Source organism: Schistocerca piceifrons, chromosome 2, assembly GCF_021461385.2.
Source record: "Schistocerca piceifrons isolate TAMUIC-IGC-003096 chromosome 2, iqSchPice1.1, whole genome shotgun sequence".
In the NCBI taxonomy this organism is placed as follows: Eukaryota; Metazoa; Arthropoda; class Insecta; order Orthoptera; family Acrididae; genus Schistocerca; species Schistocerca piceifrons.
Window position 1 is genome coordinate 628,129,752 of NC_060139.1, and position 22,467 is coordinate 628,152,218.

Here is a 22,467-nt window from a genome sequence, read left to right on the forward strand (position 1 = left end):
TGATTTACAACATGACAGTTGTGACCTCAGTGCCTGTTTCATCACATATGCCATCTGGATTCTTCCCCCAGACAGCAGTTTCTCAGAACTCCGCAGTTGGGACCTAGTATACAACATGTCCTTTCTTCTCGCCACCCACTTGGCCTTAATTTACATTAATTTCTTCTGTCTCAGCATTTCTTCACAATAATTACTCCTTTCTTCATTCCAGTTTAGTTTTCTATATTTTTCATTTTCTGACCTGTCTATTTTTAGCCATCCATCTCCCATCTCTGTTACATACAATGCACCTAGTTTCTTCACTCTTATTAACTCATCCATGATGTTTTAGCAGTAATCTTTGCCTTGGATATTACTCTATCTGCCACCTTTAATCTCCCAGGTTTTAAAATCTCATCCAGTGCAGTCCCCAACAATCAGTCTTTCCTTCTTACCCTGTCTGGTAAGTCTCCCATGACCCAGGGTTCTGGATGACTTTTCTGAACTCTACCTCTTCTCCTAAATCTCTCCGCTACTTTTCCTCCACCCCTCTCCCTTCCCTTTCAACCCTTCTGCCAGAAGAAGGAGCCACTGGCTTTGATAGCTTGCATAAATAAAACCATTTTTTATGTGTGAGTTCTCCTGTCACCGCTTGGTGAGCAGATTTTTTTTAAGTATCCAACTACATTATATCGACAAAAAGGATTATTTTCATACTGGATGTTGTGATACAATCTCCATGAATATGATGCTCCTCACTTCTGACTGGATGCAAATATTATTCCTACCACTATATAACACTAAAAAAGAACAGTTAATATTTAAACTTAAACAGGACTGGAAACTTCAGTTCACAGAAGTAATTTTAGGACTAGATGAGAAGGCATTTCAGCTGTCCAAATCAGTTAAAATATTCAGCAAATAGTGTGAATCTGAAAGTTTCAGTCTAGTGCTTTAAATAGCTTCAGTACTCTGGAAAATGTGGATAAAACATGAAGACAACTTAACAACTTTAGAAGCAGTCTGACAATATCCAACATATACAGGTAGATGTAGGTGGTGAAAGGTAAGGCTAGAAAGGAAAGTGTTAATAAGATCAAGAAGGTCTTATTGCAGTAGAGGAGACTATCGGAATTGGTACAAAACCCTTCAATAAATGGTTGCCAGGTCACTGCTATTGTGAAGCCACTTGCTGGAGTCAATCATGCCACCTGTGATTGCGGTTTTTGGAGAATGATTTGGAAAAGAAGGTCATATAATAGTGGTAGGAGGTGTAGGCAACAGTTTGGGCTGAGACTTCATTCACACAATTGATGATGGCATCAGGCACATTGCTGAGAATGCTCCTGACACTAGTGTGAAATTGTTGTCACTCTGAGAGGTACGTTAAGCTCTACAGAAGGCATTGTGTGATTGCAGAGTTTGGAAAATTCCTTAAAACAGTAGGGGCTTTATGTATCATAGACACCATAATTTGAATCTGAATGCTTCTGGTAAGAAGCTGTTGGAAGCATCCATTCAAATTAAAGTGGTGTCCATCCCAGTGATTTTCAGTGTTTTCTTTACACATTTTTAGATCTTTTTTTAGCATAAATTCTCTCAAAAGAGACCCAAAAGATAGATCTATTGAATAAATACAGCTGCAGTTGAAACAGCTACTAGAAAAATAAAATTCTGCTGCTTTTACAAAGCCCTGGAGCTTCAGAAACGTTCATTTACTAACTTACACAAAACCTCAAAGCCCCATTAATAAACAGAATTAACTCCTATAACTAATATACTGAAATGTGAAAAGGCAGATGGAATATCTCCAAATATGTTGCATTTATCAGAACAGCACTGAAATTGAACAGTCTGTATTGATTAAAACAAGCTAATATTGTAATGTGGTGAAACAAGCAAAGGGAAAGGGGTAGTTGTTACAGGTACAAAAAAGGGAGAAGGAAAAGACTAAGTCACGGGTTGTGTGGTTCATCATTATTTGTTGAACAGATCTTCAAATGTGGTGACTCACTAATGAATCAGGAAACATACAAACTTGTTGTACTGACATTTACAGGTCACCACCAGGACGTACTTTAAGCTTCATAAAACTGATAGAGGTTGTTTTAATAAGGTTATGCAGATTTAACTCAAGACTCATTATTTGTGGAGATTTTTATGTCCATTTGCAGTAATATTGATCTGACTGAGCACTTCTAAAGTTGTCAGTGTCCAGTTTTGGATTATTTGCCTCAACTAAGTTGCCAGTAACTGATACACCCATGATGATTATTTTTAGTGATACACCCATGATGATTAGTTTTAGATCTCTGTACCTCTGGTGATTATGGTGTAACAATTATAGTTGCTGGTTTACAGTTAATACTACAATAGACAGATATAAAGGTAAAAGTACACAACACAGTCCTAGCATTGTGAACTATCAGTTCATTTCTTGCGGAGGAGAGGTGGATAGATTGCGGAAGAGTGAGAAGAAAGGGTAGGACACTCATACCAGAGGATGAAGTGGCCCATCTGCAGTGAGGATAAGGATGGACAGATGTGATTGGGGAGTCATCAGTGAGAATAGATCAGTTAGTACAGTACCAGACTCAGTCCAGAGAGGATGGAATGAGAAGTAGATTGAAAGGGAGATAAATAGATTCCTTAAGTACACAGTGGGCTAAAAATGAGGACGAGATAATGGAGGAGAATGTAGATGAGAAAGTAAAAGTGCTAAATAAATAATTAAAAGAAACAAATAAGTAAACAGAGATTGATGCCACATGGATTGAGAGATTGAAAGATCTGTTGTAATGAGATTTCTCAACTATGCAGTTTAGAGAAGATAGAATTATAGGGGAGAATTCAGATACTTTCGTTCATGAAGCGGCTCCACAGTTCAGCATAGTAGTCCTAGTAGTATGCTTTAGTGTGACATCTGTATCATTCTTGCAGAAAAAATTATTCTCAAATTTATTTATACTTCTGGATTAAAGTTGGCCTTTATGGTCCACCATTGTATTTACTTTTGTTTAATAGTTTTTTTGGCTCCTCATAAAGATATTCAACTTTTTGTCTATATGCAAAAGTGTAATTTCATTGTCTAACATCTTCATTTTTTAAGTATTTAATATTTTTAACATTATTTCAGACTCAAATCATTTAAAATATTATTTAATTTTCCTGAACACTGTATTATGTGTCAATTTGCTCAGACATCTAAATGTTTTATGAATAATGAAAAACTGATGTTCATAACTTTTTTTCAGCATGGAACAAATATGGATATGGTATGAAACCTCAAGACAGTTTCAAAAGTGGAATTTGAAAATGAATGTCAAGGTTTAGCTGACTATTTCTAACATGTATGTCCTTAGATGGTAAGAGAAGTTGTTATATAAACAATTGTATAAAAAGTCAGTAAAATACAATACAGAATTCTAGTACTGTGTTATTCCATCACAAAAAACAGAAACATTTTTGCAATGAGTATCAATAATATTACTGAAATGATGCAGAAGTGTATATTCTAGAAATAAAGTACCTTGAACATTATTCTTGAACAAAGTATATTGAACATTATTCTCAAACAAAGTATCTTGAACATTATTCTATTACAGATTCTTAGTCATTTCATAATAGAATAATAAACTGAATGTCTCATGCCAGAGAGTATAAAGTATATTCATTTTGTCTCAGATAATCTATTAGAATTAATCTGAGAGACCATGTACACCAGCTGTCTGTGTTATCATATATTTCTTAAGTCTGCTTACTTTGCTTAGTATTGCCTATATCATTATTTTATTCCAAACTACCATCCTACTTTTCTGACAGTTTTAATAATGTCCACATATACAAAATTTATGTTCAGTGTCGTCCAACATGGATGAGTACTTTCCATAATATGGAATTCTTAGACACAGTAAACACAATGAATATGTGGTGATATAAACATAAAATTCCCCACTGAGAAGAGACGTAAGTGCAAATAATAAGAGTTAATAACACATGTTAGCAAGAAACAATAGTAGATGTTCCAACTAGAATCATATTCCCAATTTATCACCAATTTTATGCTGTTCACCATGGATGGCTGGATGAACTGTGTCAAGACTAGAATGATATTACCACAATAAAATGAATATGACACTGCAGTTTAAACTATGATACCAAAATAGATGCTAAAAAACATATTAATTTTAAGAACTAGGTTACAGCATACTTTACAATAATGACACAACTATAAAATCAGTACTAGAACATAGAGTAGTTAAACAGCGAAGTTACTGTTGTGGTCATGGCACAAAGTTTTGACTGAGTTGGCTACTATTCTGTTACCAGAGAAAAATTCTTCAGTATTGTACAGGGGTTACACTTTTAATTTACAAAAAATTTTACTTCTATGGTGCTCCTTTGATAATAAGTGAATATCTTTCTGTAGTGCCTTAAATAATTTCAGGCCAATATTGCGAAACTGTTTTGTGTCTTTGATAATTAATGTCTTGCTCTTTGTATACTGCTTGTATAGTGTCTGTGTTGGTGCTCTTCATTTCACTTTCTATAGGACTCATGCTTTATCTTTGTGTGAAAGAGGCAGTTGAATATAGAGGGTGTCCCAGGAGAAATGGTCAATTTTCCGGGATGTGACAGGAATGATCATTTGAAACAAAAAAACCTAATATGGACATAGGCCTTATCCCAAATGGTTTCTAAGGTCGAACATGTTTAATATACATTGTTATTGATTTCCTGTATTATTAACTGTGTTGCCAGGTTTACACATGACATGGATAAACATTACAATGTAAGCTTTACAAAGTATCAATTGAAAAATATGTGTTCTTAACATATTCACCTCTAAGCATTATCATACACATCACATTACAGCTTTTGCACAGTTCACAATAAACTTTTGAATACCTCAGCCATCAACTTCAATGCATTTCTCTACTCTTGGGAGAACAAGTTGTGTTGGTTGTCTGAGTGCTTCTAGACATTCACTAATGAGATCAGCAGCATCCATGTTGCAATCAAGCAGTTTATCTTGCATATTCATCTTTCATTTATATATCTTGGACCTTGTCCAACCTCAGAAACAAAAATCTAATGGCATATGGTCTAATAATCTTAACTGCCAGTTAAATGTGCTACCATGATCAATCCAATGAATATAGCACATGCACCAACAGCCCAAAGACAAATGTACATTAAATGCGTTCTCTCTCAAAAACCATTTGGAATAAGGCACCAGTCCAAGTTTTTGACTTCAAATGAGTGTACCTGAATCTGTATAAATGTGAAAAACAATCAGAATTCCTGACCTGGAAAAATCTGCTTACAATGGATAGTGTTTTGCTTGAGGTAAAAAAAACAATGATGCACCACCATGGTGGTGTCCAAATGGGACAGAAATCAGTAGATTGATTACAGTTCCAGAAAAATTGGATGACTTACTCAAGAGAAAGCTTGACATTGACTGATAGGGTTGCTGGATGTCATCTTGAGGTATATTGTGCCAAATTCTGCCCAGTTTCCATGTTATATCATCAAAATCTCGAGATGGCTGGAGGGTTCTGCCCATAATATTCCAAATGTTCTCAATTGAGGAGAGACACAGCGATGTTGTTGGCCAAGGTATCGTTTTTTAAGCACGAAGACAAGCAGTAAAAACTCTCAGTGTGTGGGTGAGCATTGTCTTTTGAAAAGTAAGTCCAGGATGGCTTGTCATGAAGCACAACAAAACAGGACGTAGAACATTATTGATGTCCTGTTGTGCTATAAGTGTACCATGGATTACAACTAAGTGGGTCATGCTATGAAAAGATCAGCTGTGGATGTCAGTGCGTGTGGCAGGTGACAGTCAAGTTGGTATCCCCCTGTTGTTCAGGGCATCTCCAGGCACATCTTTACTGGACATCAGGGCTCAGTTTGATATAGGACTCTTCACTGAAGGTTGTTCTACTCCAGTCAATGAGATTCCAGGCTGAAGACGTGTCTGGAGACACCCCAGACAGTGATGGTATACCAACCATACAGCCTGGAAACCAGGAATAATGTTCTGGGGTGCCACTTCTTTTCATAAAAGGGCCCTTTTGATTGTCATCTGTGGCACCCTTACAGTATAGCGGTACTCAACAATGTTCTACGTCCTATTTTGCAATCCTTTATGATAAGCCATGCTGTACTTATATTTCAGCTAGATAATGTCCGCCCACACACGGCGAGAGTCTTTGTGCTTGCCAAACCATACCTTGGCCAGTAAGGTCACCAGATCTCTCCCCTACAGAGGATGTTTGGTGCATTATGGGCAGGGTCCTCCAACCATCTCCATATTTTGATGATCTAACATGCCAATTGGACAGAATCTGTCACAATATCCCTCAGGAGGACAATCAACAACTCTGTCAATCAATGCCAAGGCAAATAACTGCGTGCATAAGGACCAGAGCTGGAACAACACCTTATAGACTTGTTCGGTTTGTAATCAACCAGTTTTTTTTCTGAAATTGTAATAATTTGATTGTCTGTATGTGTACATCACAGCTACCAATTCCCATTCCATTGGGATAATTCCTTCATGATGTGTCTTTTTTTTATCTTAGAGTGTAATCAACTTATACCAGGTATATCAATGTTTTTCTGTCAACCCAAGTGCTAAAGTTCCACTGGCACTAGTATTATTGAAAATATAGATTCACCCAAAATTCCTTCAAACAAGAACTTGAACACTAAATATTTCTGGTTTATTTACACTTGTGTGAATCCCTTTCACAAAAATTACATCCTCTACAATCTAGTCTTTCGTAAAACATAAATATAACTATAAAACACATAACCTGAATAACTGATAAGAAAACACATAAAATTTGTAAACACACTGTATTCACAGCTATCCCGCCATTTTCTAATTACTTTATTATTCCTTCCACAGTCTAAGTGCAGTGTGTTGTGTTGGTTTAACGATACAACTTTCCCTTTTCTACAGATTCTTCTCCCCTTTTTTGAATGTGCTACCGACAGTGGTGGCAGACATGTATGGTTCACTTAAGAGGACGAATCTGACAGATATGGACTCTCAAGGGACAAATAAGCAGTTTTAGCTTAACATTATCAGGCGATGTCATTTCTGTAACCAAAAGGGGCCGTAATAATGTGTCACACACTTCTTGGTTTTTCCTTTTCATACATATGAGTTTCTCATCATAACCCATTGACCTATGCGATACTTAGGTAACACTAGTTTCTTATTATGTGTCCTGTCTTGTCATTCCAATGCTTTGATGTTCATATTTTTCATCTATGGCCAAATACCTTTCAGCCATGTGGAGAAATTTTTTACTGTCAAAATGTCACTTCCTGGTCTTCCAAAACGTTGGCCAAACACAACCTCATAGTAGGCCAACCCTGTGCTCTTGTTGATTTTTGATCTGTATGCTACCATGACATGCAAGAGAAATGACTCAGTTAACAAGCTGTGACTTAACGTAATAGCTTAACAGCTTTGCAGTCAGCTGATGAGCCCTTTCTGCTTGACTGTTTGACTGTGGATGTTACACACTAGTCCATAGTTTTTTAATGTGTAATAACTGGCATAACTGCTTCATTAAATCAAATATAAAGTTTGTCAGTTTTTATTGCTTTAGGCGTTACAAACTTGAGTACCTATTGGTTTACCATTGCATATGTTATGGTTTTGGCCTTCTGGTTTAATATAGCCATGATAGAAGCAAAACGTGAAAAATGATTATTATTATCAAAACATACCACGTTCCTGTGGGTGTTTTCACACAAGGTTCAAGGACTTCAAACCCAAACCTTTGTAGAATAATCTTCTGGTCACTGAACTTCGCCCTTTGGGCAAATGGTATGCAATTCTTTACGTAATGATTGATGTCCTGTCTGCTTGTGACCCACCAGTAATTTTGGCTACTCTGCGTTCTGTTGCTCTGCGATCAGTGTGTCCCACTAAAACTGAATCAACACCTCGTTTCGTAATCGCTCTGATGCTATAGTGTTTAGCCCGTATCTCATCTTCCTGTACAATACACGATCCTCCATGCTGAAATGCGACCTCCTGGAAAACTGCTGACAATCTATATCATTGCTTTTTGTCTTGATTGGTTCATTTTTCTATATGCCAGCACACTCCACGGTGCACAGTTTGTAACTCAGATCATCTGTATTCATGTGTTACCTTCCCGAATTATGCATTGCTTCGCAATCGAACTCACTGAGATGCAATGCCCATCTATTTAACCCGCTACTTTAATCTTCAAGTCATAATAACCATTTGATTGCCACATGATCGGCTGTTATTTTAAAATGACGTCTGTATGAGTAACACTGGATATAAAGTATGGTATTCTGAATAATAATGTCAGCATTTTTTTCTCAGTTGCTGAATTATTTATTTCTGCTCGATTAAGCTGTCTGGATGTACAATGATGAGCCAAAACATTATGACCACTGCCCTTCGTGAGGCTCAATGCCTCCTGGTGATGTTACAGCCACATGACACAGTAAGGAAAGAATGTAAAAGGAAGATAGATGAATGGGCTGTCTTTATAGCAAAGGTATGGTCCAAAAATGCGGAAATCCACTGATATAAGCAGATGTGACAAAGGGCATATTGTTGTGACGCTGCAGCTGAAAACAAGAAATGGTGAAGTTGGTCGCTATTTGGTGTACTTCTGTCTTGAGCACCTATGAAAAGTGGTTGAAGGATGGTGAAAGAATGAGTACACCGTATGGTACTAGATGACCATGCCTCATCACAAAACGTAGAGGTCAGAGGATCGCCCATTGTGCAATCAAGAATTTTATTCACCATAGATAATTTTACAATGATATTGGCTTCGTCATACAGGATGTACTAGTACATACAGAATAATAAAATAAACAAGTGTCAGTACATTATAGAATACATTTCAAGCATGGTATTGTACCAAATTACACCAGGATAGCTTCTAAAAGTTAATGCAATAAGCTATGCTATAATCTAATATAATATACTATTGTATTGTTATTTTATACACTATGTAATTACACACAATTAACCACAGCACACAATAATATGTTTAACTACCGACAACTTTTAAATGTTAATATCCTCCTCAGGCATCTCAAAGAATTCTTTAATGCCATAGAATGGATGATTTGACAGCCAGCTGTACCACTTAATTTTTAAAAAAAATCTATATCCATAGACTGAACATGAACTGACAGTTTATTGAACATTTTGAGTGGGTTCACTTTGTGGGAATTTCCTGTTTTTGCTAATCTGTGGCATGGTATACCTAAATTACCCTTAGTCATGGTGTTGTGTTTATGTATTTCCCCTCTGCCAATAAATTCTGAAATATTATTTTTAATATAGAGTATGGACTCATAGATGTACAAAATTTATAATTGTGAGTATTCTGAGACTGGAAAAAAGAGGACAACAATCCTCCCCATGACCTCTTTTACATATTATGTGTAAGACTTTTTTTGTAATTTCAATATGTTCTTGATGTGAGGGGAGTGCCCCCATATAATCAGACCATATGAAATATGTGACTGGAATAGCCCAAAGTATGTCACCCTAAGGTACTCTAAGCTCACTACCTCCCTTAGTTTCAAGATAACGTATGCCTCCCGAGATATTTGTTCACATACGTGATTGACATGTTCCTCCCAATAGAGTTTAGAGTCAATGTGAATACCTAAGATTTTACCGACTTATTGCCTACTTCATTTGATGTTCCCATTAAAAGTTGATGGGCTTTATCAGGATTACACAGGAGCTTATTGGCTGCAAAGCAGTCCAGGCCCTTATCAAGTGTTTCTTTTGTTAGTTTATTCAGATCTGAAATATTCTGATGTGTGGTAAGTAGTGTTGTATCATCAGCATAACACATGACAGGGAGGGCTGTGTTTTTAGGTAAATCATTAATAGCTACAATGAAGAAGAAGGGTCCAAGGATATACCCTCACGGTGCACCTGTGCTGATTTCCATTATGCACGAATTTACATTTCTGACTGAAATGAATTGTTTTTGGTTGCTTAAATAAGAATTTATCACAGCTAAAGTGCTCCCACTCACCCCATAAGGCTCTAGTTTCCCCAATAGTACGTCAACAGGAATGCAATCAAAAGCTTTGCTTAGGTCACATGATACCAGTGATACCATGTTATTGTTCTCAAAAGCTGTTAAAGTTTGGTCAATGATTCCCAAGATGGCCCCTGCTGTGTTTTTCCCTTTGCAAAAACCAAATTGATTGCTACATAGGATATTGTGTTTTTCACAGAATCCGGGATAGGCAGTGATCTATGGCAAATCTGATGACAGAGTACAATGCTGTTGCAGGCACATTTGTTTCAGAACATATCATTCAAAGGCCATTGTTGAACATGGAGCTCCACATCACATAATCCCTATATGTTGTGTTGACTCAACGGCATCATCAGCTATGATTGCAATGGGCACAGCATCGCTGAGTTTTCACTGTGGATCAATAGAAACGTGTCGCCTGTCGAATGAATTGCATTTTCTCCTACATCAGATCGATGGTTGGGTCCTTACATGCTGTCATCCAGGCAAATGGCTGCACAAAACATGCACCACACCGTAGATGAAGGCTGGTGAGGAGATAATTATGCTATGGGCTACAATGAGTTGGGCTTTCATGAGATCTGTGCTGGTAATTGTAGGCATCATGATAGCAGTGAACTATGTGAACATTATTACGTGAACATTATTAAGGACCTTTGTACTTGAAGTCTCCCCCTACAGTGATGACATTTTCCAGCTGGAGAACTGTCTGTGTTGCAAGGGTGTAATCATGTCAAAGTGGTCGAGGGGCTTTGTAGTGGACTGACATTGATGTGATGGCCAGTAAATGTACCTGACCTGTACCCACTTGAACACATATCGGGTGCCAGGTGCATGCTCGCAAACCACCATCCAGTATTTTGTGGGAATTGCTTGACCTGTGCATAGGCATCTGGTGCCACATAATTCTGAAATTCTGTCAAGGACTTGTAGAATCCATGCCAAGCAGAATCTCTGTTGTACTGTGTTTAAAAGTGGAACAACACACTATTAAACAGGTTATCGTAATGTTTTGGTCCATTGGTTTATATGCTATGTGGTGTTCCTGCGTATCTATTTCCTAACTCAAGACACAGCCTAAGGCAATTGCTGGAATCGCAGGTTAGTATGGACTGTTTCTGAAAATCTCTAAAGGCAAGAACTGGAATAGTGTTAACAATCCTCTTAGTCTTAATAATTCTGATGCACAATCTGGTGACCAGTGAAACTTTAACCCTTTCCTTAACAATTGTGCTAAGTGTCTTGAAATTTCAGCAAATGTTTGTACATACTAATTTCAATCAAAATTTGGGAGCCCTAAACATGATTGCAATTCATTTACTGTAGTGGATGTCACAAAATTTTTGATAACATGAAGTCGTGGATTGATGCAAATCTCGTTTCAGCTGATAATGTGGCTCAAGTGATGCACTTCTTGTAAAACTGTGCTGCATGTAGACAAATTGAAAACTCTGTGTAAATTCACTATATGCTCCTGGATGTAACTGGAATATACAATTATATCACCTAAATGCACCATGCATTGGTTCGATTTTAATCCTCGCAATACACTATATAATAATCGCTGGAAAGTAGCTGAATCATCTTTCAGACCAAAGTGCATGCCAAGAATATTAAGACCAGAAGGGGTTAAGAATGCTGTCATAGGGCGGTCTTCAGGTGCTAACTCCAATTGATGGTGTCCACTTCATAGATCCACATTTTAAAATATCAGATTTTCTAATTTTTCAGTTATATTTGGCATCGGGTAGACATCTGACACTGTTTTCTGATGTAAGTAATGATGGTCCGAACAGAACCGGTATACTTTGTTGTCATCTGGTGACCCTTTCTATATGACGGCGAGTAGTGCCCAGCTTGAAGCTGTTGACTTGTAAAGACTTCCATAGCAGTCTGTAAGGTTTTAGGAACACAATATGACTTCTTATGAACAGGTGCTTCATTTCCAGTGGGAATATGGTGTTGAGTTAGTAACATGGCAAGTAATGGGGCAGAAGTATCAAAGAACTCAGTGTATTCTTCTAAAAGTCTTTCCATGTCCTCCTTGCCCTCCAGATGTGCTACTTTATTTCTTAGTGCAGTTAAGCCAGCACACTGTCCTGTTGTTGTCCAATCTGTCTTCATCTAGTGCCTCTAAATTAGCTGTTGGGGTACTGTTTGACAGTTTATCTCTTCAGGGCTAAATTTATCTATACTGAAAGACTTTGCTTTCTTCAGTGTACCATATGTAGGATAAACTACACAGAACAGAACACGTCACTTTGTCCAGTTCTTCATTTTCAGATAAAGATTCAACAACGTACAAAGAATTCATTGGCAGATCAGATCCAACACCAGCCAAGATTATCTTTGCATTACACATTGGTATGACAACCTTCAAGAGGATTTTAAGGGACCTTGTACGCAGTTTAGATGGTCGTTGGTCGCCCCTGGCCATTGGGTGAACTTTGCAACAGTAACAGTACTCCGGCCATAAAGCCAAGATGAAGCAATGTGCCGTCCATTTCTACTATACGTCATTCCAAGTCAACTATGGCGTTATGTGCAACCAGGAAAACTAAACCACGAATGAATTCATAGCATCTGCCGAGTGCAGGAAGAATTTGTACATCAGCCCGGAAGTTACCTTTCGCCACTCAGAGACTTATTTCTATGCAGCCAAATTAAGCTTCGTGACCTCCACCTACACCACTTGGTGCCAAGCACGGTGGATGTAATTTCAATTTCCCAAGTATACCCCTACTTTCCACAGATACCTGCCATCTTCTACCACTGATTTCCTAAAGGTGCTAGCTCTTAGTGGGAGCATTGTACAGTGGACACTCGATCCCCTGCCTCATTTAACTGTGAGGAGTGAAGTCTGCCCTGTGGCTATCTCCCACGTTTCTGTGAATTTCTGTCTCTACAATTCTGCTCAGAATGTCCAAACTGTCTGCATATCTGGCATTGCTGATCTTTTCACTTATGACTTATGTGCCCTGTATGTCTAAGTCTAAAACATTTAACGTTTGTATTAAATACAACCTCCTTTCCTGAGGCTTCGATACCACATCAGTTTTGACTAGCACCTGTGCTGTTTCTATTGCTTCGTTTAGAGGTTTTGGAAATTCCATCCAAACTCTTCGAGACATTCCTGGCTGCAACGACCGAAAATAGTCGACGAGTGCTCTCTGCACAGCTTAATGCAAGATGGCATCATTAGCATTATCATTTTCCGTTAGTTCATATGAACTGACATTAATTTTGTGAATACGGTCTACAAAACCCTCCGCTGATTCCTCATGCTTTTTAAACACACTGTTAAGTTGCTCACGGTAATATCTCAATGTATTCTTCCTCCTACACTACGTGATCAAAAGTATCTGGACACTCCCGAAAACATACGTTTTTCATGTTAGGTGCATTGTGCTGCCACCACCTCCCAGGTACTCCATGTCAGTGACCTCAGTAGTCATTAGACATCGTGAGAGAACAGAATGGCGCGCTCCACAGAACTCATGGACTTCAAACGTGGTCTGGTGACTGGGTGTCACTTGTGTCATTCGTCTGTATGCGAGATTTCCATACTCCTAAACACCCCTAGGTCCACTGTTTCCGATGTGATAGTGAAGTGGAAACGTGAAGGGACACGTACAGCACAAAAGCATACAGACCGACCTGAGCTGTTGACCGACAGAGACCGCCGACAGTTGAAGGGGTTGTAATGCGTAATAGACAGACATCTATCCAGACCATCACACAGGAATTCGAAACTGCATCAGGATCCACTCCACTGGAAGTACAATGACAGTTAGGCGGGAGGTGAGAAAACGCGGATTTCATGGTCGAGCAGCTGCTCACTGGTAAATGCCAAACGACGCCTCGCTTGGTGTAAGGAGTGTAAACATTGGACGATTCAACAGTGGAAAACGTTGTGTGGAGTGACGAATCACGGTACACAATGTGGCGATCCGATGGCATGGTGCGAGTGAGTATGGAAAATGGCTGGTGAGCGTCATCTGCCAGCATGTGTAGTGCCAACAGCAAAATACGGAGGCAGTGGTGTTATGGTGCGGTCGTGTTTTTCATGGAGGGGGCTTGCATCCCTTGTTGTTTTGCGTGACACTATCACAGCACACGCCTACAATGATGTTTTAAGCACCTTCTTGCTTCCCACTGTTGAAGAACAATTCGGGGATGATTGCCTCTTTCAACATGATTGAGCACCTGTTCATAATGCACGGCCTGTGGCGGAGTGGTTACACGGCAATAACATTCCTGTAATGGACTGGCCTGGATCCTATAGAACACCAGGCCTTACCGACCGACATGGATCCCTCTTCTCAGTGCAGCTCTCCATGAAGAATGGGTCGCCATTCGCCAAGAAACCTTCCAGCACCTGATTGAACGTATGCCTGCAAGAGTGGAAGCTGTCATCAAGGCTAAGGGTGGGCCAACACAATATTGAATTCCAGCATTACCGATGGAGGGCTCCAAGAACTTGCATCTCATATTCGGCCTGGTGTCCGGATTCTTTTGATCACATAGTGTATATCTGTCTACCATCCTTTCCGTGAAGACAATGAGTGACCGTTTTTCCCTTAACGTTTTATGGCACATCACATATATCTTAGCATCCCCTGCAAGTTTTAGCTTGGCTACACTCAACAACTGCTCATTACTCCAATTTTTTAACCTAGTGGCTATGTACAAACTATCGAATAATACAAATATAGCCTCCCCATCTCCCCATATTTACCTGAAAGTGGTGTAACCAATGTAGCAGTTTCGGTACCCAGGATAGGTGTACTAGGAAGCGTCTGTTCCCTCCTTCCCTCCTTTAGATGCCCTAATTCTCCCTGTCGCTGATTTACTTGATTTATTAACCGCTGAATAACGTACTGCTTCTCCCTATACCTACCTACTACCAACCCAAGTATCCTTATACCCAAACAATAAAAGAACGAAGATAGGTTAGTAAAACAACCACACAAAACTTTGAATTTGGCACCTAATCGTATTGTTACATATGGCGTTCCTGTTGCAGAAGGTTCTGGTTGCTGTCTTTTGAATGTCCATCTTCTTCTTTATGATCATCTGCACCAGTCGTCCCGACAGTAATCATAACAGGATGTGTCTGATAATTCAGTGTGGGCTAGAAATCTCTGCAGGGGGAGGATTTTGGGCAGCTGAAAAAGGCTCAATGGTGGTTACAATAACTTCTTTATTGAGACTTGATTAGTATTGTCGCTGGGCGTTCAGAGAATGCGATAGTATCTCCACTCAAACGACGGCCTCTGGCTCCTAACTGCATGTTGCACTGCTGGGCAGCTGGTGCTGTGTCACCAGGTTCCTGTGTATCGCAACCATCGTGAGCATGGCTGGAGGTAGTGACCACAGGTACGTCAGGCTGCATCACACTCCCAGGCTCAGAACATAGGGGTCTTCTATTGGTACCCCAATAAGGGCACCGGTGTCTGGAACCTGGAATGGTACTCTTGGGACAGCGGTAGAGTTTTGAGCTACATCCTTGTGTGCAGAAGCATAGGCGGCAGGCAGTGGTTCATCTGACGACTGAGGCAGAAGCGTCTGCATCATTGTTGCAGTGTGGACTGGTGCAGACTCGAAGCCACATCACTGCTCAGCTGTTTGATTATGACTGACTCGTTAGAGCGTCCTTAAATAATAATTCCCCATGCTGATTTCTGCTGTTTACTGTGGTTAGTGTGCCATGCCGAACCATCTGGAATGTATTGGTGACTCCCGCCTCTTGTAATTAAGTTGCAGTACTCCTGCAGGCTGCGTCATAAACCGGTGGCAAGTGTTGGCTGTCGCCACTCTAGTGTTGCGAAGCCACTAACTATGTAACCCCTTCACCGCCTGTGACCAACTTGGCGGTGCCTTGGTTTCGTAATGTCGCACTTCTGCTGGTTTCAAGACTCATTTATAACTTTATCCCCTTGTATTATCTAACACTTAGAAAGAACCTTCTTCATAATTAAGAAAGGAAAGTATTACAATAAAACTTACAAAATCCCATTTCAGAAGATACGAGTTACAATTTTTGGGATACATAGTGAGTATAAAGGGAGTGAGCCCTAACCCTGAATGGATTCAAGCAGAAAATACTGTCCAGAAGCTCAAAACATAAACCAGTTTAGCTCCTTATTAGGGTTGCCTGGTTTTTATAGGCGATATGTAAGAGGACAACCAACGAATGATCCACGTCTCTTGTCCCAATTGAAACAGTGAACTAAACTTATGTGGGATTAAGGTGCTGCAGAAGGTTTTAACAACATAAACCAAGCGTAAGTAAATACAGAAATTCTACAACATCCGAAATGGTGTCAGCCTTTCAAACTCGCCACGGAAGGATTGGAATACGGGATGACCTGTGAGCTGTCCCAGGTAGAATGGAACCCACAAGAAGGCAGTCAAGATGCAATAGCTTTCGCTAGCAAGTGCCTAAATAGGAACGAATTAAATTACACGGTCAAAGAAAAGCAATCGTTAGCCATTGCGTGGAATGCACACGAAATTCGAAACGCTAATATGGGGGTCACAGATAATTATCAAGCACTTCCCTTTGTAATGTAAAGACTACACATTATAAACATCTGAGCATAGATATTAACCCCTTAATGCCGAATGTAGCGAATTCGCATTATGCCAGTGCTGTGCTAATAATTGGAAAGTTAACCGTTTCTGATCGCCATTGCCGGTAGGTGCTGATTCCTCATGAAGCTACCAGCGCTACTGACAAGTGCTGCATTATCCTGAGTGTTTCGCCACGATTTTTTATTTTTATCTTTCATTCAGAAAGTTATTCAGGTATTAAGGGGTTAATTCTTAGCGCTATCCTTGCGAAACAAATGACGACTGAAGACAATCGTTCAATGTGACAGAAGTGCAATCCTTCCGCCAATTGCTGCAGATTTCAGTGCTGGGCCATCAGCAAGTGTCAGCGTGCGAAATATTCAACGAAACATCGTCGATATGGGCTTTCAGAGCTGAAGACCCACTCTTGTACCCTTGCTGACTGCATGACACAAAGCTGTACACCTCACCTACACCCGTCAACACTGGCATTGGACTGTTGATGATTGGAAACATGTTGCCTGGTCGGACGAGTCTCGTTTCAAATTGTATCGAGTGGATGGATGAGTACGGGTATGGGGACAACCTCATGAACCCATGGACTCTGCATGTTAGGAGGGAACTGTTCAAGCTGGTGGAGGCTCTGTGATGGTGTGGGGCTTGTGCAGTTGGAGTGATATGGGACCCTTGATACCTCTAGATACGACTCTGATAGGTGGCACGTACCTGAGCATCCTGCCTGGGCACCTGCATCCATCCATGTCCATTGTGCATTCCGACGGACTTGGGCAAGTTTAGCAGGACAATGCCACACCCTATACGTCCTGAATTGCTACAGAGTGGCTATACGAACACTCTGCTGTGTTTAAGTACTTCCGCTGGCAACCAAACTCCCCAGATATGAACATTACTGAGCATATCTGGGATGCCTTGCAACGTGCTGTTCAGTAGAAATCTCTGCTCCCTTGTATTCTTACGGACTTATGACAGCCCTGCAGGATTCATAGTGTCAGTTCCTCCTGCACTACTTCAGACATTAGTCGAGTCCAGTCCACGTCGTGTTGTGGCACTTCTGCATGTGGGGGCCCTGCACGATATTAGTTAGGTGTACCAGTTTATTTGGCTCTTCAGTGTAATAAACTGGACAAATGTTGCAGGTTATGTTATTATAGAACCCTGAATTATGCAAAGGAGCCATCATAGATTTCAAATTCTGAATTATATTTTTCTTCAAACTGTTATTAGTGGAAAAAGCAACTTTGAATCCATATTACTTTTCTAGCAGGCAATGTTTTCTGTAGGAAATGGTCCCTCAATTCGGTACTGAAAAGAGTTCTTGCTCTTGTCACTGTCATTTTAGCAATATTGCCTAAAGTAGTGACTCAGCTGTTAATTCTTGTCTGTAAAATATTATCGACTCCTAAAGAAGGTTCATAACCATTATTCACTGCTATAACTTTCATTAATTTCATTTCAACTTTAAATTTTTCAGGAGATAAAGGTGCTGAAACAGCCTGATGAAGCGCTGAATGGAAAAAGGCTTTTTTATGAGATCTTAAATGCGTTGAGCTGGAGGTACAATTTTGTTCTACTTCTTATTCGAAAAACGTCAAAGAGATCTAATCATTAATTCCTGTTAGAATAAGATGCAAGCAATTAAAGTTGACGAATCTCGTCTTGTAAACTGCAGGTGAAGTTAATTTTTTTGTGAAGTTCACGAAAAGTCTTAAATAAATATTAATTCTAAAAAGATTATTTCTCAAAAAATGAGTGCTCTTTACGAAAAGAAAGACAGTCGAAATGAAAAAGTTTACATTTGGTACTTAGAGCTCACAAAAATTCTTTGTGTGCATTTTAATTATCAGGTTAATTTCTTTTGGTATTTTGTTACTGACATATTAGATGTTGTTGTTGTGGTCTTCAGTCCTGAGACTGGTTTGATGCAGCTCTCCATGCTACTCTATCCTGTGCAAGCTTCTTCATCTCCCTGTACCTACTGCAACCTACATCCTTCTGAATCTACTGAGTGTATTGATCTCTTGGTCTCCCTCTACGATTTTTACCCTCCACGCTGCCCTCCAATGCTAAATTTGTGATCCCTTGATGCCTCAAAACATGTCCTACCAACCGATCCCTTCTTCTAGTCAAGTTGTGCCACAAACTTCTCTTCTCCCCAATCCTATTCAATACCTCCTCATTACATATTAGATAATTGTAAAAATTTGATTTACAGTAGGGATGGAACGAAACTGGATAAGCTACAACGTGTTTTATCTATGAAAAAATCCTTTGTTACCCATAGCTTAAGTCGGATCATAAATTTTTAATAGAATTTTAAATAAGACTGAAATGCATTTTATGCAGGAAGAAACATCCCTTTTAGAAAAAAAAGTTAATATACGATATACCATTAACAACAAACATGTCAGACCAAAATGTGGTTGAAAATATAATTGCAGATCTTTGGATTGGTTTGACAGTATTAAAATGCAAAATGAGGGTAGCCCATGACATATGTAACATTTTCAACAGAAACTTAATTAAAAGTCACTATTCATTTAATAATGATAAAAAATTGATTACAAGCATTAATGCCAAACTTACAGAAAATGAAGCCCCTATAACGAAATCAGACAATGGTAATGCTTTAGTTATTGCCAATAAGCATGAATGTGTAACAAAAAGTTTAAAGTTTTTGGAGAAAACAGTATTTCAGAACTGATTGGAGACCCAACACCTGTACTGCAAAAAGAAATTAGGTCTGCTATTGGTGATGCTAAGCACTTGCTCAGACCATTCCATAAAAAAAACTAGTTAATGTGAATCCACAGGCCCCATAATTCGGCTCATAGTTCAAGGTGCATAAATTGCTTGTTTCAGTTATCCAATTTAAACAGTACAATGCTTATCATGATTTGGCAAAATTTCTTCACGAAAAATTAAAAAAATGTCTTTCGTTTTTCAGAATAATTACTGTCACCAACAGTCAGAATCCGGTAAATAAAATTATTTTCATTCGATATTACCAAATTTTACATCAATGTAAAAGTTCGGACAACCATCAACAGCATAGAAAGTTACCTACGTGTTTTTAAAAAAACTATTTCTGATGAACAACTCACTGAAACTTGCTTGAGACAGTAGTGAGATACAACTACATTGAATTTAATGGGGAAAAAGTGTCAACAACCCGACAACCTCTCAATAGGCAACACATTGCTAGGAATTCTAGCAAACATCCTCATTCATTTTGGAAGTAATGCCATATTCTGTAAAAATTTGCACCATTTTAAAGAAGTTGTAATATTTTATTTAAATGAAACAGAAATTTTTCAAATACGAAAAAAAACCAGCAGTTAATCTAAGTATGCAGTCTATTCTAGGTATATAGATGAATCTCTGATCTTTAGAGCCAACCAAATAATGGAATTGATCGTGTATTTTGAGATTCTTAATGAACTTCATGGAAAAATTAGCTTCACCTGTGCACTACAAAACGAGATCCGTCAACTAAATTGCTTGGATCTTACTCTAACTATAATTAATAATTAGATCTCTTTCGACATTTTTCGAAAAAGAACTAGTACCAAATTGTACCCTGCGGCTCAACACTTTTCAGATCTCATAAAAGAAGCCTTTCTCCATTCAGCGATTCATCAGGCTGTTTCAGCACCTTTAACTGCTGAAAAATCTGAAGTTGAAATGAAATTCACAAAAACTATAGTAGTGAATAATGGTTACGAACCTTCTGTAGGAGTTGATAATATTTACCAAGCAAAAAGTAACAGCAGAGTCACTACTTTAGGCAATATTGCTAAAATGACAATGACAAGAGCAAGAATTCTTTTCAATAACGTATTTAGGGACCATTTCCTACAGAATACGTCGTATGCTAGAAAAATAATATTGTCACGTGGAAGAAGGTGTAATTAGACGAATGATGCATACTAATTTCACTTAAAGAAGGTTTATTCAGCACTTGCACTTGAAAGAGCGCGGAGCGAACTGCCTCCGACCAGAACACATACGGTATATATACAGTTGCAGAACATTCCAGTACAATGATTCTTGTCATTTGTGGATACTTCTAGAATGTACTCGAACCGAATATAGAAATTAAAATTTTACAATTCAAGTGATTTTCGAACTAACGATCCTCCATGCAGCAGTCTGGTATCATAACCACTACACCAAGGATTCTGCGACATCGCTCCCTCCTTAAGAGTACAGCGTCTCGGTGTTACGTCCTCCTAGTGCGGGAACGAGTCATCGGTCCTGCATACTCCGACTCCCAATGACTGATGTTCGCCCTGGAGGTGACCTTCTTAGAATTTCCTTTGCCACTGCGCTCTTCATCACCTTTCCGCTTGTTGCCTGTCGCTAGAGTTTCGAATTTACCCTGGGTTGCAGGATCCTTATAGGTCTACATTCAAAGGACGTGGACTGTATCTCTGACCTTTCGTCGTCTTGTGTCGGGGTCGAAATCTTCAACTCGATAAGTAACATCAGACAACTGTCTTACAACCTTATAAGGTCCAAAGAGCGCCTTCTCAGAGAGACCAACCTTCCGAACATGAGTGAAGATCCAGACGAGGTCACCAGGCTGGTAGACAACAGGGGGGTGGCTCGCGTCATATCTTCAGCGATCTTTTTCTTGAGCCTGCAGCGTGCGGAGTCGAGCTAACTGCCGAGCTTCCTCAGCTCTGGTTAACACTGGCCGATGTAGTCGTCGTAGATGTCATCAGGATGTAACGGAAACACAGTCTCCATCGTCGTAGTCGCCTCACGCCCATGCACCAGGAAAAATGGCGTAAATCATGTGCTGTCTTGTTCGACGGTGTTGTAGGCAAACGTCACGAAAGGTAGCACCTCATCCAAGTTGTTCTGCTCAACATTGACGAACACTGATAGCATGTCGGCCAACGTCTTATTAAGGTCCTTCAACATCGCAGCGCGTCAGCAATCGTTGGTTAATATATTAAAAAACTAGAAACCCGCCTCGATTGCGGAAAAAGCACCTAGTGTTAACCTAGGTTTCGGCGTAGATAACTACACCTTCTTCAGAACAATAAAACCCACAAGTTCCTAAGAAGACCTTTTTCAATGATTAAAAGAACACCACAGCTATACATTTATAAACGAAAAAAAGGAAAACACAAACATTACATATGTACAAAGTCTAAACCACTACTTAACTTAATGGTGTAACCTCCACCTCACACCGGCCTATGTTCGATGGGCCATGACCCGCCATAAACTGCAGCTACAAATGGTCGCTCACTTACACGCCCGACCCGCTACCTATGCATATGCGCAAGACAAGGGAAGGTACTTGAATGCGCATGTGCATACGAATATGTGAAAGTTTATACGATGTAGGTGATTTTTGCCCGTTGAACACCTCACGTTTTATCCCTCTATCTTTATTATCACGACGTCTTTAGATTACGTCCCCTCAGCCACCCCCCCCCTCCCCCCCCCCCCCAGGCTAACTATTGGCTTTAGGAATAGTTGAATAGTTTTTAAGAGTTCCTCCTGTTGTCATAGGGAGCTTCATATATGTTTCTTTCCTAGCATAAGCAACTGTGTGCGGTTATTTTAAGCATCTTCTCCTATTTAGCTCGTCACTTATTCTATCCATTCTATTTTTTGATATACATTGATCCACGGTTGGAAATATAAAGGAGATTTAGTCACGACCCTTGTATGAACTTTCACATATTCGTATGCGCATGCGCATTCAAGTACCTTCCCTTATCTTGCGCATGTGCATAGGCAGCGTATCGGGCGTGTAAGTGAGCGATCATTTGTAGCTGCAGTTTATGGCGGG

General features: G+C 39.4%; 1 protein-coding gene across 1 annotated transcript in view; it reads left to right on the plus strand.

Moving 5' to 3' along the window:
- LOC124777878 (clavesin-2-like) overlaps nucleotides 1-3,379 on the plus strand; it is a 67,768-nt gene extending 64,389 nt beyond the window's left edge. Inside the window, exon 8 of the mRNA XM_047253418.1 lies at nucleotides 3,234-3,379. Coding sequence (XP_047109374.1) covers nucleotides 3,234-3,292 — 59 coding nt within the window. The 3' untranslated portion in view covers nucleotides 3,293-3,379. The remainder of the gene's footprint in view (nucleotides 1-3,233) is intronic.
- The last annotated feature ends 19,088 nt before the right edge of the window (nucleotides 3,380-22,467 follow it).